The sequence below is a fragment of the Macrobrachium rosenbergii genome, chromosome 1, assembly GCF_040412425.1.
Source record: "Macrobrachium rosenbergii isolate ZJJX-2024 chromosome 1, ASM4041242v1, whole genome shotgun sequence".
Classification (NCBI taxonomy): Eukaryota; Metazoa; Arthropoda; class Malacostraca; order Decapoda; family Palaemonidae; genus Macrobrachium; species Macrobrachium rosenbergii.
Genome location: NC_089741.1, coordinates 60,659,625 through 60,677,401, shown reverse-complemented (window position 1 = coordinate 60,677,401; position 17,777 = coordinate 60,659,625). Strand labels below are relative to the sequence as shown.

General features: G+C 39.3%; 1 protein-coding gene across 1 annotated transcript in view; it reads left to right on the top strand.

Annotated features, from left to right (window-relative positions):
• Etf-QO (electron transfer flavoprotein-ubiquinone oxidoreductase) overlaps nt 1–10,116 on the top strand; it is a 72,573-nt gene extending 62,457 nt beyond the window's left edge. Inside the window, exon 11 of the mRNA XM_067104677.1 lies at nt 9,274–10,116. Within this exon, the coding sequence (XP_066960778.1) occupies nt 9,274–9,437 (164 nt within the window). The 3' untranslated portion in view covers nt 9,438–10,116. The remainder of the gene's footprint in view (nt 1–9,273) is intronic.
• The last annotated feature ends 7,661 nt before the right edge of the window (nt 10,117–17,777 follow it).

Genomic DNA, 17,777 nt, shown 5'->3' with positions numbered 1-17,777 from the left:
AAGAATTTCTGAGATGTTCGCCGAAGTTACAAGTAGACGTAAGGAAAATGTTTTTTTAAAAATTCACCATAAATCGAAATATTTGTAGAGACTTCAAATTTATTGAAAAATGAAGTAAACGATTGAATTTAACTAGAATGTAAGAGTTTTAGCTTATAATTGCGTTTTTACCATTTCGGTCGAGTTAAAGTTGACCTAAGCTTGAAATTTTGGCAGTTATCGTGGATTTATAAGGAAAATATTTCAAAACTGATAAAGCTACAACCATGAGTTATTTTCTGTTGTGTGAATTGCGCACATTTAACTTATATAAAACTTTATGAATTGACTAATATAAAACAAGCAAACATTCGTGACGAAGAATTTCTGGCGCGGGCGTGAAAAAAAGTTTTTCATAAAAATTCACTATAAATCGAAACATTGCTAGAGACTTCCAATTGGTTGCAAAATGAAGGTAAATGATTGATATTACTAGAATGTAAGAGTTTAGCTACAATTCGTTTTGACCATTTCGGTCGAGTCAAGTTGACCAAAGGTTGAAATTTTTGGCAGTTATCATGATTTATATGAAAAAGATTTCAAAACTGATAAAAGCTACAACCATGAGTTATTTTCTGTTGTATTGTACATGAAATTGCAATACATTTTTATAAAACTTTATGTAATGGCTAATATAGAACAGTGCAAAAATTAAAGCAAAATGACCAAAGAATTTTTGAAATTATCGGTTGATTATGCCACATGAAGAGAAAATGTTTTTTTCAAAAATTCACCATAAATCGAAATGTTGTGCTAGAAACTTCCAATTTGTTGCAAAATGAAGGTACATGATTGAATATTACTAGAATGTAAGAGTTTTAACACAATTGCGTTTTCGACCATTTCGTCGAGTCAAAAGTTGACCGAAGGTTGAAATTTTTGTAGTCGACGTTTGCTATGTCCACTAGGCATTCAACAGACAATTTTAGTCGACGCTTGCTACGTCCAACAGGCGTTTAAGGGTTAAACATCTCAGTGCTTTAAGGTAAACTTCATGCTTACTATGCTCTCTCTCTCTCTCTCTCTCACACAGTATTTTTATTAGTATTTATATATTGCAGTACAGAAATTTACATAGTACAGTAATGTTGTGCTACATATATGTATTTTCAAACATCTAACTGACCTGGTAGTTATATATAGCTTAAGTCCTGACGGACGGCAGAATTTCAAAAACCGCGGCAACGCCGATCGGTAGTCAGGTGGTCCACCTGTGCGCCCTCTACCCAGGTAACTGGAACATTCTACATATTCCTCAGATCTTCCCTGCCGCTCGTGAACGGTGACATCGCTGGAATTTCACTGCAGCCTGTGTTTTTTCAGTTATTTGGTGAAGTACACTTTGGCTTTGGCTTTAACGCCTTGATTCTTTTGGATTATTCTTAGACTTTTAGATACTGATTGGTTTGAACTCTGCTTGTGTTTTGGATCTCTTTGATTTTTCAACATGTCTGACTCTTCATCCAGTGTAAGAATGTGTGTGAGGATGTAAGACTAGACTTCCCTAAAGCCTCTTTGGATCCCCATCAAATATGTAAAATGTAGAGGTAAGAGTTGTGAATTGACGATAGATGTGAGGGGAATGTTTGGGTCTGTCTGAAAGAGAATGGTTAGATTACAACGGTATGTGAGAAAACTTGAAAGAGACCGCTCAGAAGAGCCAAGAGTTCTATATCTCACTCTTCAAGGGACAGTCAAGGGTTGTGGATATTTCCTTGCCCCCATTCCTAACAATCCAATTGACCTCTTCCCAGTAGCGGTAATTTCTAACTCCCCTTCTGATACAGGTAATAAAGAACCAACTCTTCAGGATATGATGGGGGCCATTCAAACCCCAGGAAATGGGTAGAATCCTTGCAGAAGACAGGGAAAATTATGGTCCGATATGAGAGATCTAAAAGTGAAAAGATTAGTGCAAGTGCAGTGGAGGGTGACCTGGTCGGTCCTGGTTGCGCTCTAGTCCTGGACCTCTTCCAGCTCACCAACCCTGTGAGAAGGAATGTCGAAGATCAAGGGAGGCAGAGGCTTTAGTTACTGAGCGGTCGTCCCTCAGCGCACCTGTTGACGCTTCCCAGGATGCTCACCTCGCCATAGAAAAGGCGCAGGTTAATTGTTCTTCGTCTTCGACAACGCAGTCCCAGACGGGCTGGCGCCTTAAATCAGAATCGAGACCTCTGAAGTGAAAACTTCACGTTGAAGGGCGTCATAGAGAGACAAGTCAAGCTCCAGGGTGTAGCCACTGGAGCAGTCCAGAGCGTTTTCCTTCCAACTCCGAAGGCAGCTCACCCGCCAGAATAGACGAAACTGCAGGTTCGATCCAGGACGCCTGACAGCAAGAAGGTGGATGCATTACTACCCTCTGTACATGCCCTCCCCTTCCTCGGTTGGTATTCGCCCCAGAATACTCCACAAATCTTACGGACGTTGAGAGAAAGTTGATAGATAAAGTTGTCTCTTCCCGGTCTGTCCCCAACAGCAGGAAGCTCCACAATTACAACTGATTAAAGACATGCAGCAGAAACTCGGCTCTTAGGTCAAGTCTTACAGCCTGCAGGAAGAAGGATACGGTTCTTCCTCCGATTGCGTATGCCATCCGGAAGATACTTAGGACAGATGTCGCATGGGCGCCAGTTTCGTGACTTAGCGATCAGCGGTACAGCCAACGAGAAAAGAAGATTAGTCCTGCTCAAAGTTACTATCGCTTGCACGTCAACCTGGGAGGAGCCACGCCAGATGCTCTATTGCGCGCCAGTTCTCGGCGACCTCACAGGTTGTGAGACAGTGAACGCCAGAAGGCTGGACGCCAGGACACAAAGAAGTTGAACAACAAGGCGCTGCGCCATTTGGCTGGACGCAAAGATGTTGATCTTCAAGAAGACAGGCGCCAGGACGCCAGGTCAAGGAGTTCGGCGCCAGGACTCCCAAGCGCCATGAAATCAGAGGCGCCAAGAAGTTGATTTTTAGAGGAGAGACCTAAGACTCCAGGCGTCTGCAGATTGGTCTGCAGGATGTCAAGCGTCAAGAGGTTACGCCAGGGCGTCAAGCGTCATGAGACTGAATACCAAGAGGCTAGTCTTTAGAAGGTGGACTCCAAGACGCTAGGCGCCAAGAGATTACTCCAGGGCCAGGCGTCAGCACTGGACGCAGGACGCCGTCATGAGACTGTACCACGGAAGTTAATCTTTTAGAAGATAACCTACAAGACACCAGGCGCCAAGAAACTGTACGCCAATATGCTCTAACAGGACGCCAGGACGCCAAACGTCAAGGTGACATACATGAAACTGAACTCCAATATACAAAGGAGGACTTTACCCGATAACAGGACAAGCAGTTGGATGACGGAAGACGATCTGCCCACTCACTAGACAACCGGTGGATGACATATCGGACGAGGAATGTTTTTAAAAGTCCAACATTCCTTTTCGATTTAAAGAGATTAATGAAAGTTTTCATGAACTTTTCCTGATAACTTCATTCCAGCCTCTCCGTTCTCTCCATCGGAATTTACTTTAAGAAAGACTTCACTAACTTCTTTATGAAAATGGTTATGTCTCGCTCATCCAAAGCGGGCTTTAAAGGTGATGGAAGAGTGGATGAATGCTAAGAAAGATCTAGGTCGACGGTGTTCTCCTTTTCCCCAGCCAAGCTGTTAGCTTCAGATCAGCGTGTGTGCAAAACGGAGAATCTCTGGCCTAGGAGTTCCCTCTTCTTCCCAGGGATTTCTCGAGCTTAGTAGAAGCTTCCCACGCAGCTATGATGAAGTCGTCTGTTTTGGTCCTTCTGAAATGGGACTATCTTCTCAAAGGAATTTTTAGGGCCTTTGAGGCTTTTAATTTTGACTGGACCCTGGGAGCCTTGGGTAAAGATTGATGCCAGCAAGAATGCAGACACGGAGGACCTGGTACACGAATGGCTTGCATGGATAAAGCTCTCAGAGGTGGTGCCAACGCTGGCTGTGCTTTTCTCCAGGATCTTAAAGAAAAGGGCACATCTTTGCTCTTTTCTTTCCACTGGAGTAACTAATACTCAAAAATCAGAACTCCTTTATGCTCCTCTTTCTGCTCACCTGTTCCCTCAAGAGCTGGTAAAGAAGTCACAGCGGCCTTATCACAAAAGGCCACAGGACTTGATTACGAAAAACAGCTAAAAAGTACTGCCAACGAGCCAAGCCTTGCGAAAGAACAGAGAAGCTCTGTCTCTCAGCCCTTCGTTTCAAATCCCTCAGTAGAGGGAAACCAAGATCTGCTGGGAGAAGATCAACGAAAAAGAGGCTACAGACAAAGGAAGACAGAGTCTGATGGAGTCTCCTTCAGACAGCTGCAGGAGCCAGACTGAACAACTTCTGGCAGCAAGTGTGGGAGAGGAGAGGAGAGGATCTGGTCCATCCAGTTGATCAAGAGGGGTACAAGATCCCTTCCTCGAAAACCCTCTGCATCAAGACCGATAGACCTTTCGGCCAAATACAAGAAGAAAACGAAGCGGAGGTTCTGCAACAGCAAACCCTTCTGTTGCAAAGAAAGCTACGCAGAAAGAGTTCAAGACATGGATTCCCCAGGATTTTGCTAACGCTATTCCTGGTTCCCAAGAACTCGGGGGATGGAGACCAGTGTTGACGTGGAGTGCTCTCAACGTTTTTATTCAAAAGACAAAATTTACAATGGAAACTACGAAATCTGTCCTAGCAGCAGTCAGACAGAACGCAACTGGATGGTATCATTGATCTGCAGGATGCTTATTTCCATATCCGATCTACCCGAGCTCCAAGAAATATCTGAGATTCGCTCACGAGGAAGAAGTGTTCCAATTTCGAGCTCTTTGTTTGCCTAAGCACCTCCTCAAGTTTTCATGAGATTGATGAACAATGTAGCAGGAATGTTGCACACGAGAGGCATCAATCTCCTTTATACCTAGGCGACTGGCTTCTCAGAGCTCCCTTCCCACACACGCTGCCTGAAGGATCTTTCAGATCGACAATCCAGTTATCAGAAGAACTGGGCCTACTCTATAAACAAGGAAAATCCCAACTGAGTCCATCCCAAGAGTTCTATACCTTGGGATGAGGGATTCAGAGTCAGACTTTTGGGCTTTTCCATTGCTGACAAGAACGGAACAAGCCTTTAGAAAAGATCCAGAGCTTCTATGAAACTAACATGCTCTGTGAGGAATGGATGAGTCTGCTGGGGACCCTTCCCTCTCTAGAGCAGTTTGTCTCCTTGGGGAGACTGAATCTTCACTGCTACAGTTCCATCTCAATCGGAACTGGGACAAGGGAAAAGAATTGGAGACAAAGTGTATCCCCATCTCGAATCCTGTGAGGCATTATCTAAAATGGTGGAACGACCCCATCAAGCTACGAGAGGGCCTTTCCCTAAAACAGAGGAACCCAGACCTGTGTTGTTCTCCGACACATCGGACTCAGGATGGGGAGCGACTCTGGGAGTCAACGAAGTCTTGGGCTCTTGGACCAAACAGCAAGAGTCTTGGCATATCAATCAGAAGGAACTAACAGCGATCCTTCTAGCTCAATCAATAGATCGACAGGTAGTAAAAAACAAAGTGGTGCAGGTCAACTCCGACAACACAACAGCGCTGGCCTACATCAGCAAACAAAGGGGCACTCACTCCAAATCTCTATACGAGACAACAAGAAAGCTTCTTCTCTGGGCGCTCACTCCAAATCTCTATACGAGACAACAAGAAAGCTTCTTCTCTGGGCGAAGGAGAAGAATGTGATACTACTAGCCCGTTTTATTCAAGGGCAGAGAAATGTAAGAGCAGACATGCTGAGCAGGAAGAATCAAGTCCTGTCCACAGAATGGATGCTACATCAGGACGTCTGCAAGAGCATGTGGCGGATTTGGGGGCGACCGAGCATAGACCTTTTCGCCACAGCATGGACGAAGAGGATAGAAACTTATTGTTCCCCGCCCGGATCCAGAGGCTGCTTGCATAGACGGCGTTCCTCATGGACTGGTCACACTTGGACGTTTACGATTCCCACCTTTCAAAATTATCCACAAAGTATTACAGAAGTTAGGTGCCGCACGAGGGCACAGAATGACTCTAGTCGCTCCTTACTGGCCAACAAGAGATTGGTTCACAGAGGTACTGGAATGATAGTAGACACCCGAGAGAACTTCCGCTAAGAGTAGATCTATCAAACAACCCCACTTGGAAAGGTATCACCAAACCTCCAAGCGCTACACATGACTGCTTCAGACTTTAAAACTCGCAAGAGCAGAGGCTTTTCAAGGAGGCAGCTAGTGCGATAAGAGCAAGGAGGTGTTCCACCATTAAGGTATACCAATGCAAGTGGGAAATTTTAGAGGATGGCAGAAACAACTCTGTATCCTCTACCAGTACCCTGTGACTCAGATAGCAGACTTCCTTCTTCATCTTAGAATAACTTAGATTTTCAACTTCAACCATTAAAGGGTATAGAAGTATGTTAGCATCGGTCTTTAGACACAGAAACTTAGACTCTTTCTAACAATAAGGACCTCCAAGACCTTCTCAGATCCTCGATACATCTAAGGAGAGGGTACAAGAATCACCGGCCGGAACCTAGACGTGGTCCTGAGGTTCCTCACGAGTGATAGATCTGAACCTTTACAAAAGGCATCCTTAAAAGATCTCACTGAAAAAAACTCCTTTTCAGTCAGTTTAGCTACTGCAAACGTAAGTGAGATCATGCCTTAACAGCTATAGGTTTTAGACAAGGCAAAGCAGTTTGCTCACTTCACTAGATTTTCTGGCAAAAATGGAACGTCCATCTCAACCTTGGCCCAAAAGCATTCGAGATTCCTAACCTGACTGATGTCACAGGTGAGGAAAAGAAAGAACTCTGTGTCCAGTAAGAGCTCTAAAATATTATCTAGAAAGGACAAAAAGACTTACGGGGATTCAGAAGGGCTTTGGTGCCTGTCAAAAACCCTCTTTTTAAAATGTCTAAGAATGCTCTGTCCTTTTATCAGACATTAATAAAAGATGCTATCCGGGATGTAGGAAGCGGACCACAAAATTTAAAATTCTAAAGCACACGAGGTCAGAGCAGTAGCAACCTCTGTGGCTTTTAAACAAAATAGGTCCCTCCAGAGTATCTTGGATATGACCTTCTGGAGGAGCAAGTCTGTTTTTGCCTCACATTACCTTAAACAGGTACAGACTGTTTATGAAGACTATTACACGCTGGGTCCTTTTGTAGCTGCAAATTCAGTAGTGAGAAAAAGAGCTACCCACAATCCCATAACCTAAATACCTTTTTCTTCCTGAACTAAGATGTTGTTTTTGGTTGTTTGCAAAGTCTGGACGAGTCTTCCGTAATCATTACCAGACAGTTTTTTAAATAATATCATTTACTTCAGTTCTCTTAGTCAGGTGGTCGTTTGTTCCTTGGTAGCGCTACCCGAATAAAGGTATTAAAAGGAGGTCTAGTCACATAGAGGTTATACAATCGTTGACAGCCCCTAGAGATTTTCAGCCCCCTGGGTGGATCAGCTGGATCTCTTAAGGAATGCAGACATAATGAGGCAGGAAAACAATGAAGTCAGCTTCCTTAACAGGTAGGAACCTTTAGTTGGTTTTGCAAAATTTAGTATCAATTCCAACAATGTTGGCTGTCTGACTGACCCTCCACCAAAGGTGTTAATCAGCTATATATATAACTACCAGGTCAGTTAGATGTTTGAAAATGTTATTTTCATAATAAAATAAATTTTTGAACATACTTACCTGGTAGTTATATATAATTAAATTCCCTCCTCCTCCCCTCTAGAGACTAGGGGCATGGAAGATCTGAGGAATATGTAGAATGGTTCCAGTTACCTGGGTAGAGGGCGCACAGGTGGACCACCTGACTCACCTGATCATGCATTGCATAAGTTTTGAAATTCTGCCATCACGTCAGGGACTTAAGCTATATATATAACTACCAGGTATGTATGTTCAAAAATTTATTTTATAATGAAAATAACATTTCTCAGTCTGTGTGCTTCTTTATACATACATTCATATATTCATCTCGAAGTAAACAAAGTGCTATCTGTGTATTTGCTCACCTTTTTTCTCTGGGTTATTGTATAGAAAAAAAAAATTCTGAGAGAGAGAGGGAGGCGAGTGTGATTGTGTGTCTGTCATCTGCTGTATCAGTGTATGGATTTAAGCCTGAGTTAGGTGAGCACAGGATTATGTTTGGTTTAAGATTCTGTATGAGTTGTTTATTAATAAAACTATGAATAATGGTACAGTATTGCTTATTGGTAATGAATGATGAAATGACAGGTTACAATGTACCCATGACATTTTAGGAACATTTTTCTATCACAATGGGAAAATTCAAATAACTGGGAACCCTTTGGTCCTAAAGGTGCCAGTTACGAGGGATTTTACTGTAACATGATTCTGGTACTAGATCGGGCAAATATAAAGTTGCATGATGGCTCTTTACGTGGCTGGGGGTTTGTAAGTGAAAATATAGTACTGTATCAAGTTCTGCTCATTGCTGGTTTGGGTTGTTCCCAAAGTTGTCTTGGCAAACAAACAGCCTTGTTTGGATAGACTTATGAAGCCAAGAGATCTGGTTTTTAACCCTGTTATGAAATTGGTTGTAAATGTACATTTTAGATCCTGCACTTGAGCACAGTTCTGTATACCTAATAAGTCAAAATTATTTGTTAGCAGAACTTGAACTAGAACTACCAAGTAGCTACCCAAGTATCTGCAGTACAAGTCAGTGGCTTTGTTTAAAAACTCATTGCCTGAAATTATTGTTCTGTTGTTTTTCATACTGGTTAAAAAATGTCATCACATTTAACTGTATAAAATATATAATCAGAAGCCAAACATGATGTATAATGCTAGAAATCCATCTTTTCATAGGATGCAGTCCCTTCTTTTTTTATATTTCTATATAGTACTTAAGTCTTCTGTCAGGCAGACTTGAGTATTAAATTTGCTTTATTTGATAAGAAATAGCACCACATCTGGCTTGGGGAAAACCCAATAGAGGTCATTACACAGGTAGATAGCCATTACATGTATACTGATAAGCATTAGGAAAGACCCTCGTTAAAAATGTCTCGTAGTACTTTCTTCTCCCACCCCCTACTTCCCATAATATTTTAGTGGTTAATGGAATAGATTGATTCTAAATTTTTTTTCAAATGATGAGATCCAAACTTTCAAAAAAAAAATTTAAATCTAATGAGTCGGTCCTTTACCCCCTATTTACAGGTGTGTATGAATATGTGCCAGTTGAAGTTGGAGATGGTGTAAGACTACAGATTAATGCTCAGAATTGCATTCATTGCAAGACGTGTGACATTAAGTGTCCATCACAGAATATCAATTGGGTTGTGCCAGAGGCAGGTGGTGGTCCAGCCTATGATGGCATGTAATAGTAAGATTTTCATTATCACTGTACAAAGCTAAGACTTAGTTTCTGAAGGATCACCTCAAAGCCTATCCCAGTGTAAATGTTGCTTGTGCAAAAGCCACAAGTATGTCCAAAACGATATATGTAGATAATAAAGTATATTTTCATAAATACAATTTTCATTACCCATTTCAGATGAAATTACTCAGGAAAAGTAGTGATTATGAGTTCTTTTCCATGTAATCCTTTCAAGGATGCAAACAACAAAGTAGTACATGTATTGTAGTCCCAATCAGGTTCATAAGTGTAGAAAAGTCAAGAGGGGTTATAATTTATTCTGTCCCGGAATAAGTGAAAATTGCTGTAAGTTTGTCATCGTCATCAGTATCTTAACAGAGGCATGTGATTTTGCCACATGAAATGGATATAAGCTTATGAGTAGAAGGAATTTTTTGTGTTAGAATTTCAGCCAAAATCAGTTGACTTGTATGATCCTTTAAAAATGATTTCTGTGTGACATGTAAGGATGCTATACTGGCAAAATTTGATACTTTAGAGGTTTACTGCATATGACTGTAATTATTTAGTAATGCAACAGAGCAATGCAATTATGTTTAAGGAATCTGTACAGTAATTGTTGTGTATATATTAGTTTTTTAATTCTGTGAAATTTTTAGCTTGAATAAATTGTTTAAACATTATTTTGTTAGCTCACTGACCTGTGAAAAAATATGAAGAAATGCATAAAAATTTTGATTAAATGCATTCCATTGATTACTCCCTAGTGAAGTACTGCACTTTTTACTGCATTGGCAAATGATATTTTGTAATGGAAAGGTATATGATAACTAAAATAGTTTTTAAATTTTTCCATTCAATCATTATTTTTTATGTATTTTGTGCATAATGTATTTTGTATAGCATAGCTTCTGTTCATCCTCAAAGAACAGAAACAACTCGCAAACCTATATATATATATGTATTCTTTTTGGTTCTAAGGTGACACCCAGTTATGTCAGGTCTGGCTGCCTTCCCCAGCAATATCTCAGCACATGTCCACCACCCTAATGGCAACAGTTTCAGGAATTTCCGAGACTTGTTATCTCCTCAGTTCAGTGGGCCCAATACAACTATAACTCATATGCTCCAAAAGTCAGTTTTCTTGACCGCTTTGACATCAATAAACTCGGATTAGCAAACTGGGCTCTCTTAGATGGGTACATTTCATCACTTGTACTCTTAGCTGTTATTTACCGTTGTTTCCCGGTCTATTGTTCCTGGCTAAGAATGAGGATCTTTTAAAGGGAAAATCCCCTTTCCTGGTAAGGGAAATCGGTATGTCGGACAAAATATTATGCCCAGTTCAAGCAGTCAAGTTTTACCTAGATGTCACGGTAAACATCCTTCCCCTTTACTGTAACATTTAGGTAAACCTTGAGTGCTTGAACAGGTCATAATGTTCCATCCAAAATACTAAGTTCCCTTATCAAGAAAGGGAAAATCCCTTTAAAAGGTCCTTATTCTTGGCCAGGATTGATGGGCCGGGAGACACCAGTAAATGACAGCGAGGTGTACGAATGATGAAACATTCTTCCCATCAGAGCGCCCAGTTCGCTAATCCGAAATACCCAAAAATGATCTCAATGGTAAAGAAACCCAGTTTAGCTAGAGATGCAGTTTACTGGAGTTACACTTGGACTGTCATCATGAAAAGAAAAAGGGGCATACCTTAATTGCTGCTTTAACATTTCTCATCTTACCAAACAAATTGGCAGCCTAATTGGAGCAGTTATCTGTGGTAACTGAAACCAATATTGTGAAAATTACAGGGTTTACTACAAATTAATCTAACTGGACCCAGCTTAAACCCGTTACTTTCACATCGGCTGTAGGCTTAACTGCCTCGTAGCTTAGAGAATGTCAAGTACATTTACAACATTGTTCACGGAAAGTGATTCAATGATCGAAGTTGAAATTCCAAACAAAGAATAAAGAAGCAGAGAAGGAAATGGTAGATAGTGTGTCTGACATAAAAAAAATGAGACTATTAAGTCTCTGTTTGACAAATAGTCTGTTACCTCCATTAATGATGGTCAAATAAGTAATAGCTAAAATCTAAATCATAGAGGCAGGTGTTCATGTAGAATTCATAATTAGTAATTTAGTTACCTTAGGTGGAGAAAATGTACACGCTGTGGGCATATCAAGACCCAAAGGTAAAAATTATCCCTATTTTGGCTGGTCTAATCATGAAAGCAATAAAGGTGTTACAAGAAAACTAGCAGTTGACAAAATCTCCACCAATGTTGAGATCAACGAAAAACCCTGTTGAGATGTTACTGGTGTCTTCAGTTTGCATATGGCACCCTCATGTGCAAAATATCATCCAAGAGGAAGAGATGCACGAAGTTCATTCGTGTCCATGAATGACACCTGTTGAAATAATGCGATTTTCAGTGGTTACAGCCAATTGAACAATGACACAGAATGCCCAATAAACGAGTTGAATGAAGACAGGAGAGCACCATGAACTATAAATAATTATGCCTTCAAAAACAATTTGTCCGGTGACAGTGGTGATAGACTAATTTTCTCTGAGCAACATAAAATTTCAGGCATCCAGATACTTATTGCCTTTCACTCTCCTTGCCAAAACCTTCTACATTCGTTATCTAGAGTGTCAAATCCACATTAAATAAGAAATAAACTTGTGATATCCATAATAAAGAGATATGAAGTGTTATTGGCCGATGCTAACTACTCTGAAAGCAAGGATGAGGGTAAGACAACAATTAATCCTCAATACAAAACAAGGTACTTTTTTTTAGGTCCAAAATCCATCACCAACAAGAACTTTCCACCTGAAAGTATCCCGTTTTCCCCCCAGAAATTTCATTCAACAGATGATCATAATTACGATAATAAATCACATGTGGATGAGAACTTGGAGTTTATTTCAGAGGAAAATCCAAAATAATCTTCGATACAATTTACCTCAGCATTATCTTCAAGCTTGTGTGTGATTTGTAAGTTCTTCAATGGAGGAGTGGGTAGAGCACTCGGCTAGCATGCTGTTGGCCCAGCGTTCGACTCTCCGACCGGCCAATGAAGAATTAGAGGAATTTATTTCTGGTGATAGAAATTTGTAAGGACGGGATTGAGTGACATACTGGCTGAGTGTTGACTGGTTTATTGGTGGTTCCTTACTGAATGAATGTACAGAATCTTCGAAGTTGTTATTGGCCTGTGCGGGCGGAAAAGTAGCATCTACACACAGACAGAACAAAACAGAGGTGATGTTTCGGGCATCTGTGTTTGTCGGCAGACAAACAAATGGCGATTGTGAGAGAGACATTAAACGTACAGTGATAAAACATATATCAGTGGAAAGGCCAGGAAATTCTACATATGGCCAATTGCATGAGATTTGAGACATTAATGAATACAATGCAGTAGCATAATATATGTGAAATGGCGAGACATTTGACGTCTTCACAAACAGAAACATACATACGGTTTGATACAGAAGATTCGGTGGAACATTATGAGTACATGATTAGAATGCTTGCATGGCAATGCAAGTAGTGGTGATTGTACATAAATCAAGACAACAATGGTTAGGGAGAAACAGACGCTCTGCGAGTGAGAAAAAATGGGATGCTCTTGTTCTGTCCTGGATGACGAACACACGTGTGTTTGGAAGAGCCGGCGTTGGTGCGACGGGTCTCTTACAAATTCATTTCTCGTCATAATGTGGCTCGGAGTCCACAAAAAGCTGTAGGTCCCGTTGCTAGGTAACCAGTTGGTTCTTAGCCATGTAAAATAAATCTAATCCTTCGGGCCAGCCCTAGGAGAGCTGTTAATCAGCTCAGTGTCTGGTTAAACTAAGGTATACTTAACTTTTGTGTTTGATTTGTGTTGCATGCATTTTAACAAAATATCCCCTGTAATAAAGAGGTTTGCAACAGGTTTCCTTCAGCAATTGGTAATTCTAAGTATTAGCTCCGTGCCTGTTTTTACCTTGGAAACTGGTTTTTTCTACATTTTTAGGGGTTCTGATACTGGCAGTGCATTTGTTTGTTGTCGGCCAAATGGAATGTCCCTTCGCCGTGTTTAGTACTAGCCAGGGGGTGGCGTTACCCATACGTTAATAAGTTATTGCACTTGTCAGACAGGATATGAACCATTCCAAACGTACCTGTGCTCTGTCGTGAAGATCGCGTATGGAAACCCCTTGTTGGATGGACTTCAGGGGTTAATTACATCCGTGCGACAAAAATTGAAGGTACATCCATAATCAGCAACCAAAAAACTGTAGAAAAAGTCAAGTTAGAAGGAAATCGCCGCCGCGGAACTACTACTTAGATCTACCCAGCAATTAATGTGCTTAATATAGAATTTAGACAAATTTTCAAGTCCTGTGGGACCCAAATAATTTATTATACCAAATCTCAAAGTTTAAAACTTACATTTTTAGTTCAAATCCTCAGACAATAGGCACAGATGAGACATGGGTAATAAACCCAAAATCTCAAAATTATATTAAAAAAGACAATAGAATAAGTTTTAATGGAGTTGGCTTACTGATTCTGGCTCAGGACACAAAATTCTGCCATAACATCAAATTAAAACAGCTTTGTACAGGCATTAGGCATAAACATGACATTTAAGGAAGTTCAAAATAACATTTTACTGTGTTATTATCCCTCACAACCCACCTCCAAAGAAGGATTTGAGGACTATTTTGGAAAAATTCACGGCTTACGTTTCCTTTTTTGATGTTTCAACTTAAGACTCTGGCACTGGAATCCCCACATAAACGGGAAGAAACAGAGCAGGCAAAGATTCTTTTTGAAACCTTTTTCAACTCCAAGTTCTCTTCATTGGCTCCACCCGATTTACCAACTAGAACTAACAGTAACACTGGCAAGGCCCATCCGTCAACTTTATGCTTAAGATCAGACCAGTTTAAAACATTATTTTGTTACAGTTGGACCTAAACTAAGAAATGATCACTAGCTTTTGATTTTTAAGATATAAATACACGAAACTGGACAAGATGAATAGGCACACACTGCAGGATTTCTATAAAAAAAAAACAAGAAAACCAAGACTGATTAAAATAATCCAAGCAATGGAGAATCATAATTGCTGGTTCAACATCATATGTCAAAAAGCATTTTTATTTGGGAATTGGTAATAAATTTAAACAAAGAAAACCCTCCGGTGAGTGAAGATTGAACCAGACCAGTCTCCTAATACATTTTTTATCTATTTATTAATTTTTTTTTAATAAGAAAGATCTCTTCTTTCTATATTTCATTTCACCTCTTACTTCTTCCTAATGAACGCCATATTCGTTGGAAGTTTGAATTTCAAGTCAATGGCCCCTGTGGGCTTGTTCCCTACGAACATGTTTCGTCCTCTGAATAATAATAATAATAATAAAAATAATAATAATAATAATTTACGAGAAGGGCGTATAACAAATAAAGGAGACGGTCATAGTCTTCCAATTACATCGTACAGACAAAAACAAGAAAAATCATTGTGAAGGAAAACAACTTCGAGAACATTTTTAAACTATAAACATGCATAGTACATATGTTAAAATATGAAGATCTGCAAGGGTATGTTTGTGGCCAAGTCCCAATAAAACGGGCAATAAAGATAACCTAGCTTATAGAACCTTTAACGAGTGACTGCCAAAGTACAATAAACTGCTCATTCATAAGCGAAGAACTGGATCTCCAGATAACAGAGCTTAAAAGAACAAATATTTTGGTTTTAATGAAGGGGTTTTTGATCAACCCATGGAAAAATTAAACCATTCTTCTCTTAACATATAAAGAAAGCTGGGTCATGAAACTTGCCTTAGGCCCTGGGAAATTTGAGTGATATCCCCATTCCAAAATCTTCCAAACATCCGATTTCTCCAAACTCATAAAGCCGTTACTCTGTCTTATGTAACAGGGTTTGACTTTTCTCAAAGGCTTTGAATAGAACAGGAAATTTTTAATAATATATGAATACACACTCATAATCATTAGAATAATTTACTGGACTTTCGGAAAGACAACTCCCCTCATTTCAAAACATACTCAGAATATCTAACTCTATATTCTGAAAGGAAGAAAGATGTCGCTATGAAAGCTCAATAAATCTTCTCAAAGATTTTTTGGGTCTTCATGTTCTTCAGATTCGGGAATGTTTTATTATTTTAACTTTAGTATAATATATATATATATATATATATATATATATATATATATATATATATATATATATATATATATATATATATATATATATATACTGTATACTATTGAAAAGGAACAAGATGGTAAGTTGGCTTCCTTGATGTTTTAGTTACTAAAGATAATGATATTTTTAATATGATTATTTTTAGGAAAAGTACATTCACGGGCCTGGCTCAGTTTTATAGTTCTTGCTTTATTAATTTTAAAATTAACTCTGTTCATACCTTAGTACATCGGGCTCTATCTCTACCTTCTAACTGGGTTTCTTTTCATTCTGAAATTCTCTTCCTTAAGCAGTACTTCCATAACAACTGTTTCCCTGCCCGTTTAGTACTTAAGGTTATTAAGAATGTTCTCGATAAAAAACTTGCACCTTTAATGTCCAAATGTAATGCACCTAAACTTACTATATATACAAGCTTCTGTTTTTTACCTAACAGTCAAAATTTTGCTAAGCAGTTTGCTAAAATTATCCGAAAACATATTGGCGTTCTTAACATTAAATTAATACCAAAAAATCCTAAAACCATTGGTTCTTTGTTTCCCTTCAAGGATCGGCTCTGTCCCTTGACGACGTCGGCCGTCGTATATGAGTACAAGTGCCCCGGATATAGTTCCGGGAATTACGCTGGGTCGACTCGGCGTCTCCTCAAGGTCAGGGCCGATTCTCACATGGGGGTGAACTATCGTACGGGTTGCAGATTGTCTAATCCCGAACTTTCAAATATGAGATCCCACGCTAGAGGTTGCACATCAATTAAATACGACAAATTCAGAATAATTGGCCAAGCTAAGGAACCTGGAGAACTGCTTCTCTTGGAAAGTCTGAACATCAAAAGAATTGTACCGACGTTAAATTGCCAATCATCGGCTGTTCCCCTGTTCATAGCATGATTCCATTGTTTATATTTGTCCGCCGCCTCCTCCTGTTTTTATGCTCTTTTCTTTTAGTGTCTTTTCCTCTTTCGCTCTGAGAGGTGTACCTTATGCTCTCCCTTTTAAGTTTATTTTTAAATTCCTTTTTATTAAGTTTTCTTTTATTAGTTCTTTAATGTGTAAATGTATTTACGTGTGATTGTTTAAGATTAACTGATTTTCTATTTTAAGTTTTTTCGTTTTGTGTATCTTTACTTTCAACTATGTATGCTCAATGACCCTTTTTAATTTATAACTGTAGATGTCCTGATGATGTGACCACGGGTCAAGAAACGCGTCGACAATAAATGTATGTACTGGACCTGTACGTGTTCCTGCGCCCTTCTCCTGCCTACTGTATATATGAACTGATTATACAGAAATTCATGTGTGAGACAACGGAAAATCTGCTAGTTGTTTGTACGTCTTTGTGTTCAGAGAGTAACAAACAGACATACTGCCAGGTCGTCGGATGCCATACGATCGTTGGGGTTTGGCGTGGGTAATTCAAATGAGTGCCATACATCGAAGTCCCTTATTGGTTCCTTTCGATTATAAGAGACCAATCAGCTGAGGTCTATGACCAAAGCAAGTTCAGTTTGAAAAGTTAAGATCAGTTGGGGTTTAGCGGTAGACGGGCTAACGAGCGCGTCTGATAGACAGTGATGGCTCGTGTCGCCTCAGAGTACCTTCCGACTATAATTGCATAATTAAGTAGCGTAATATTAGCAACAGGGCCCTGTGTAACTATTAAGGAAAATATGCATGTGTTAATTGTATCTTACGCGTTTTATTTATACTGTAGAACCTAAAGATGACCGAAAATCAGGTCATATATATATATATACGGTAAAGTTCCTTCTATGGAAGTGATTTTCAAATAACCTGTTTTTAATATATATATATATATATATATATATATATATATATATATATATATATATATATATATATATATATATATATACATATATATATACATATATATATATATATTATATATATATATATATTATATATATATATATATGCATATATTAAAGCAAGCTATTAGATAGTGCCTCCATTGAAGGAACTGTGTTTACATTCTATACGCAAGGCTTAAGAGGAAATTGATTGTTAGTAAAACAACTGAAGACAGAGCATGATTGTCAAAAATAGTGTTTCTAAAACCTAATTAATTAAAC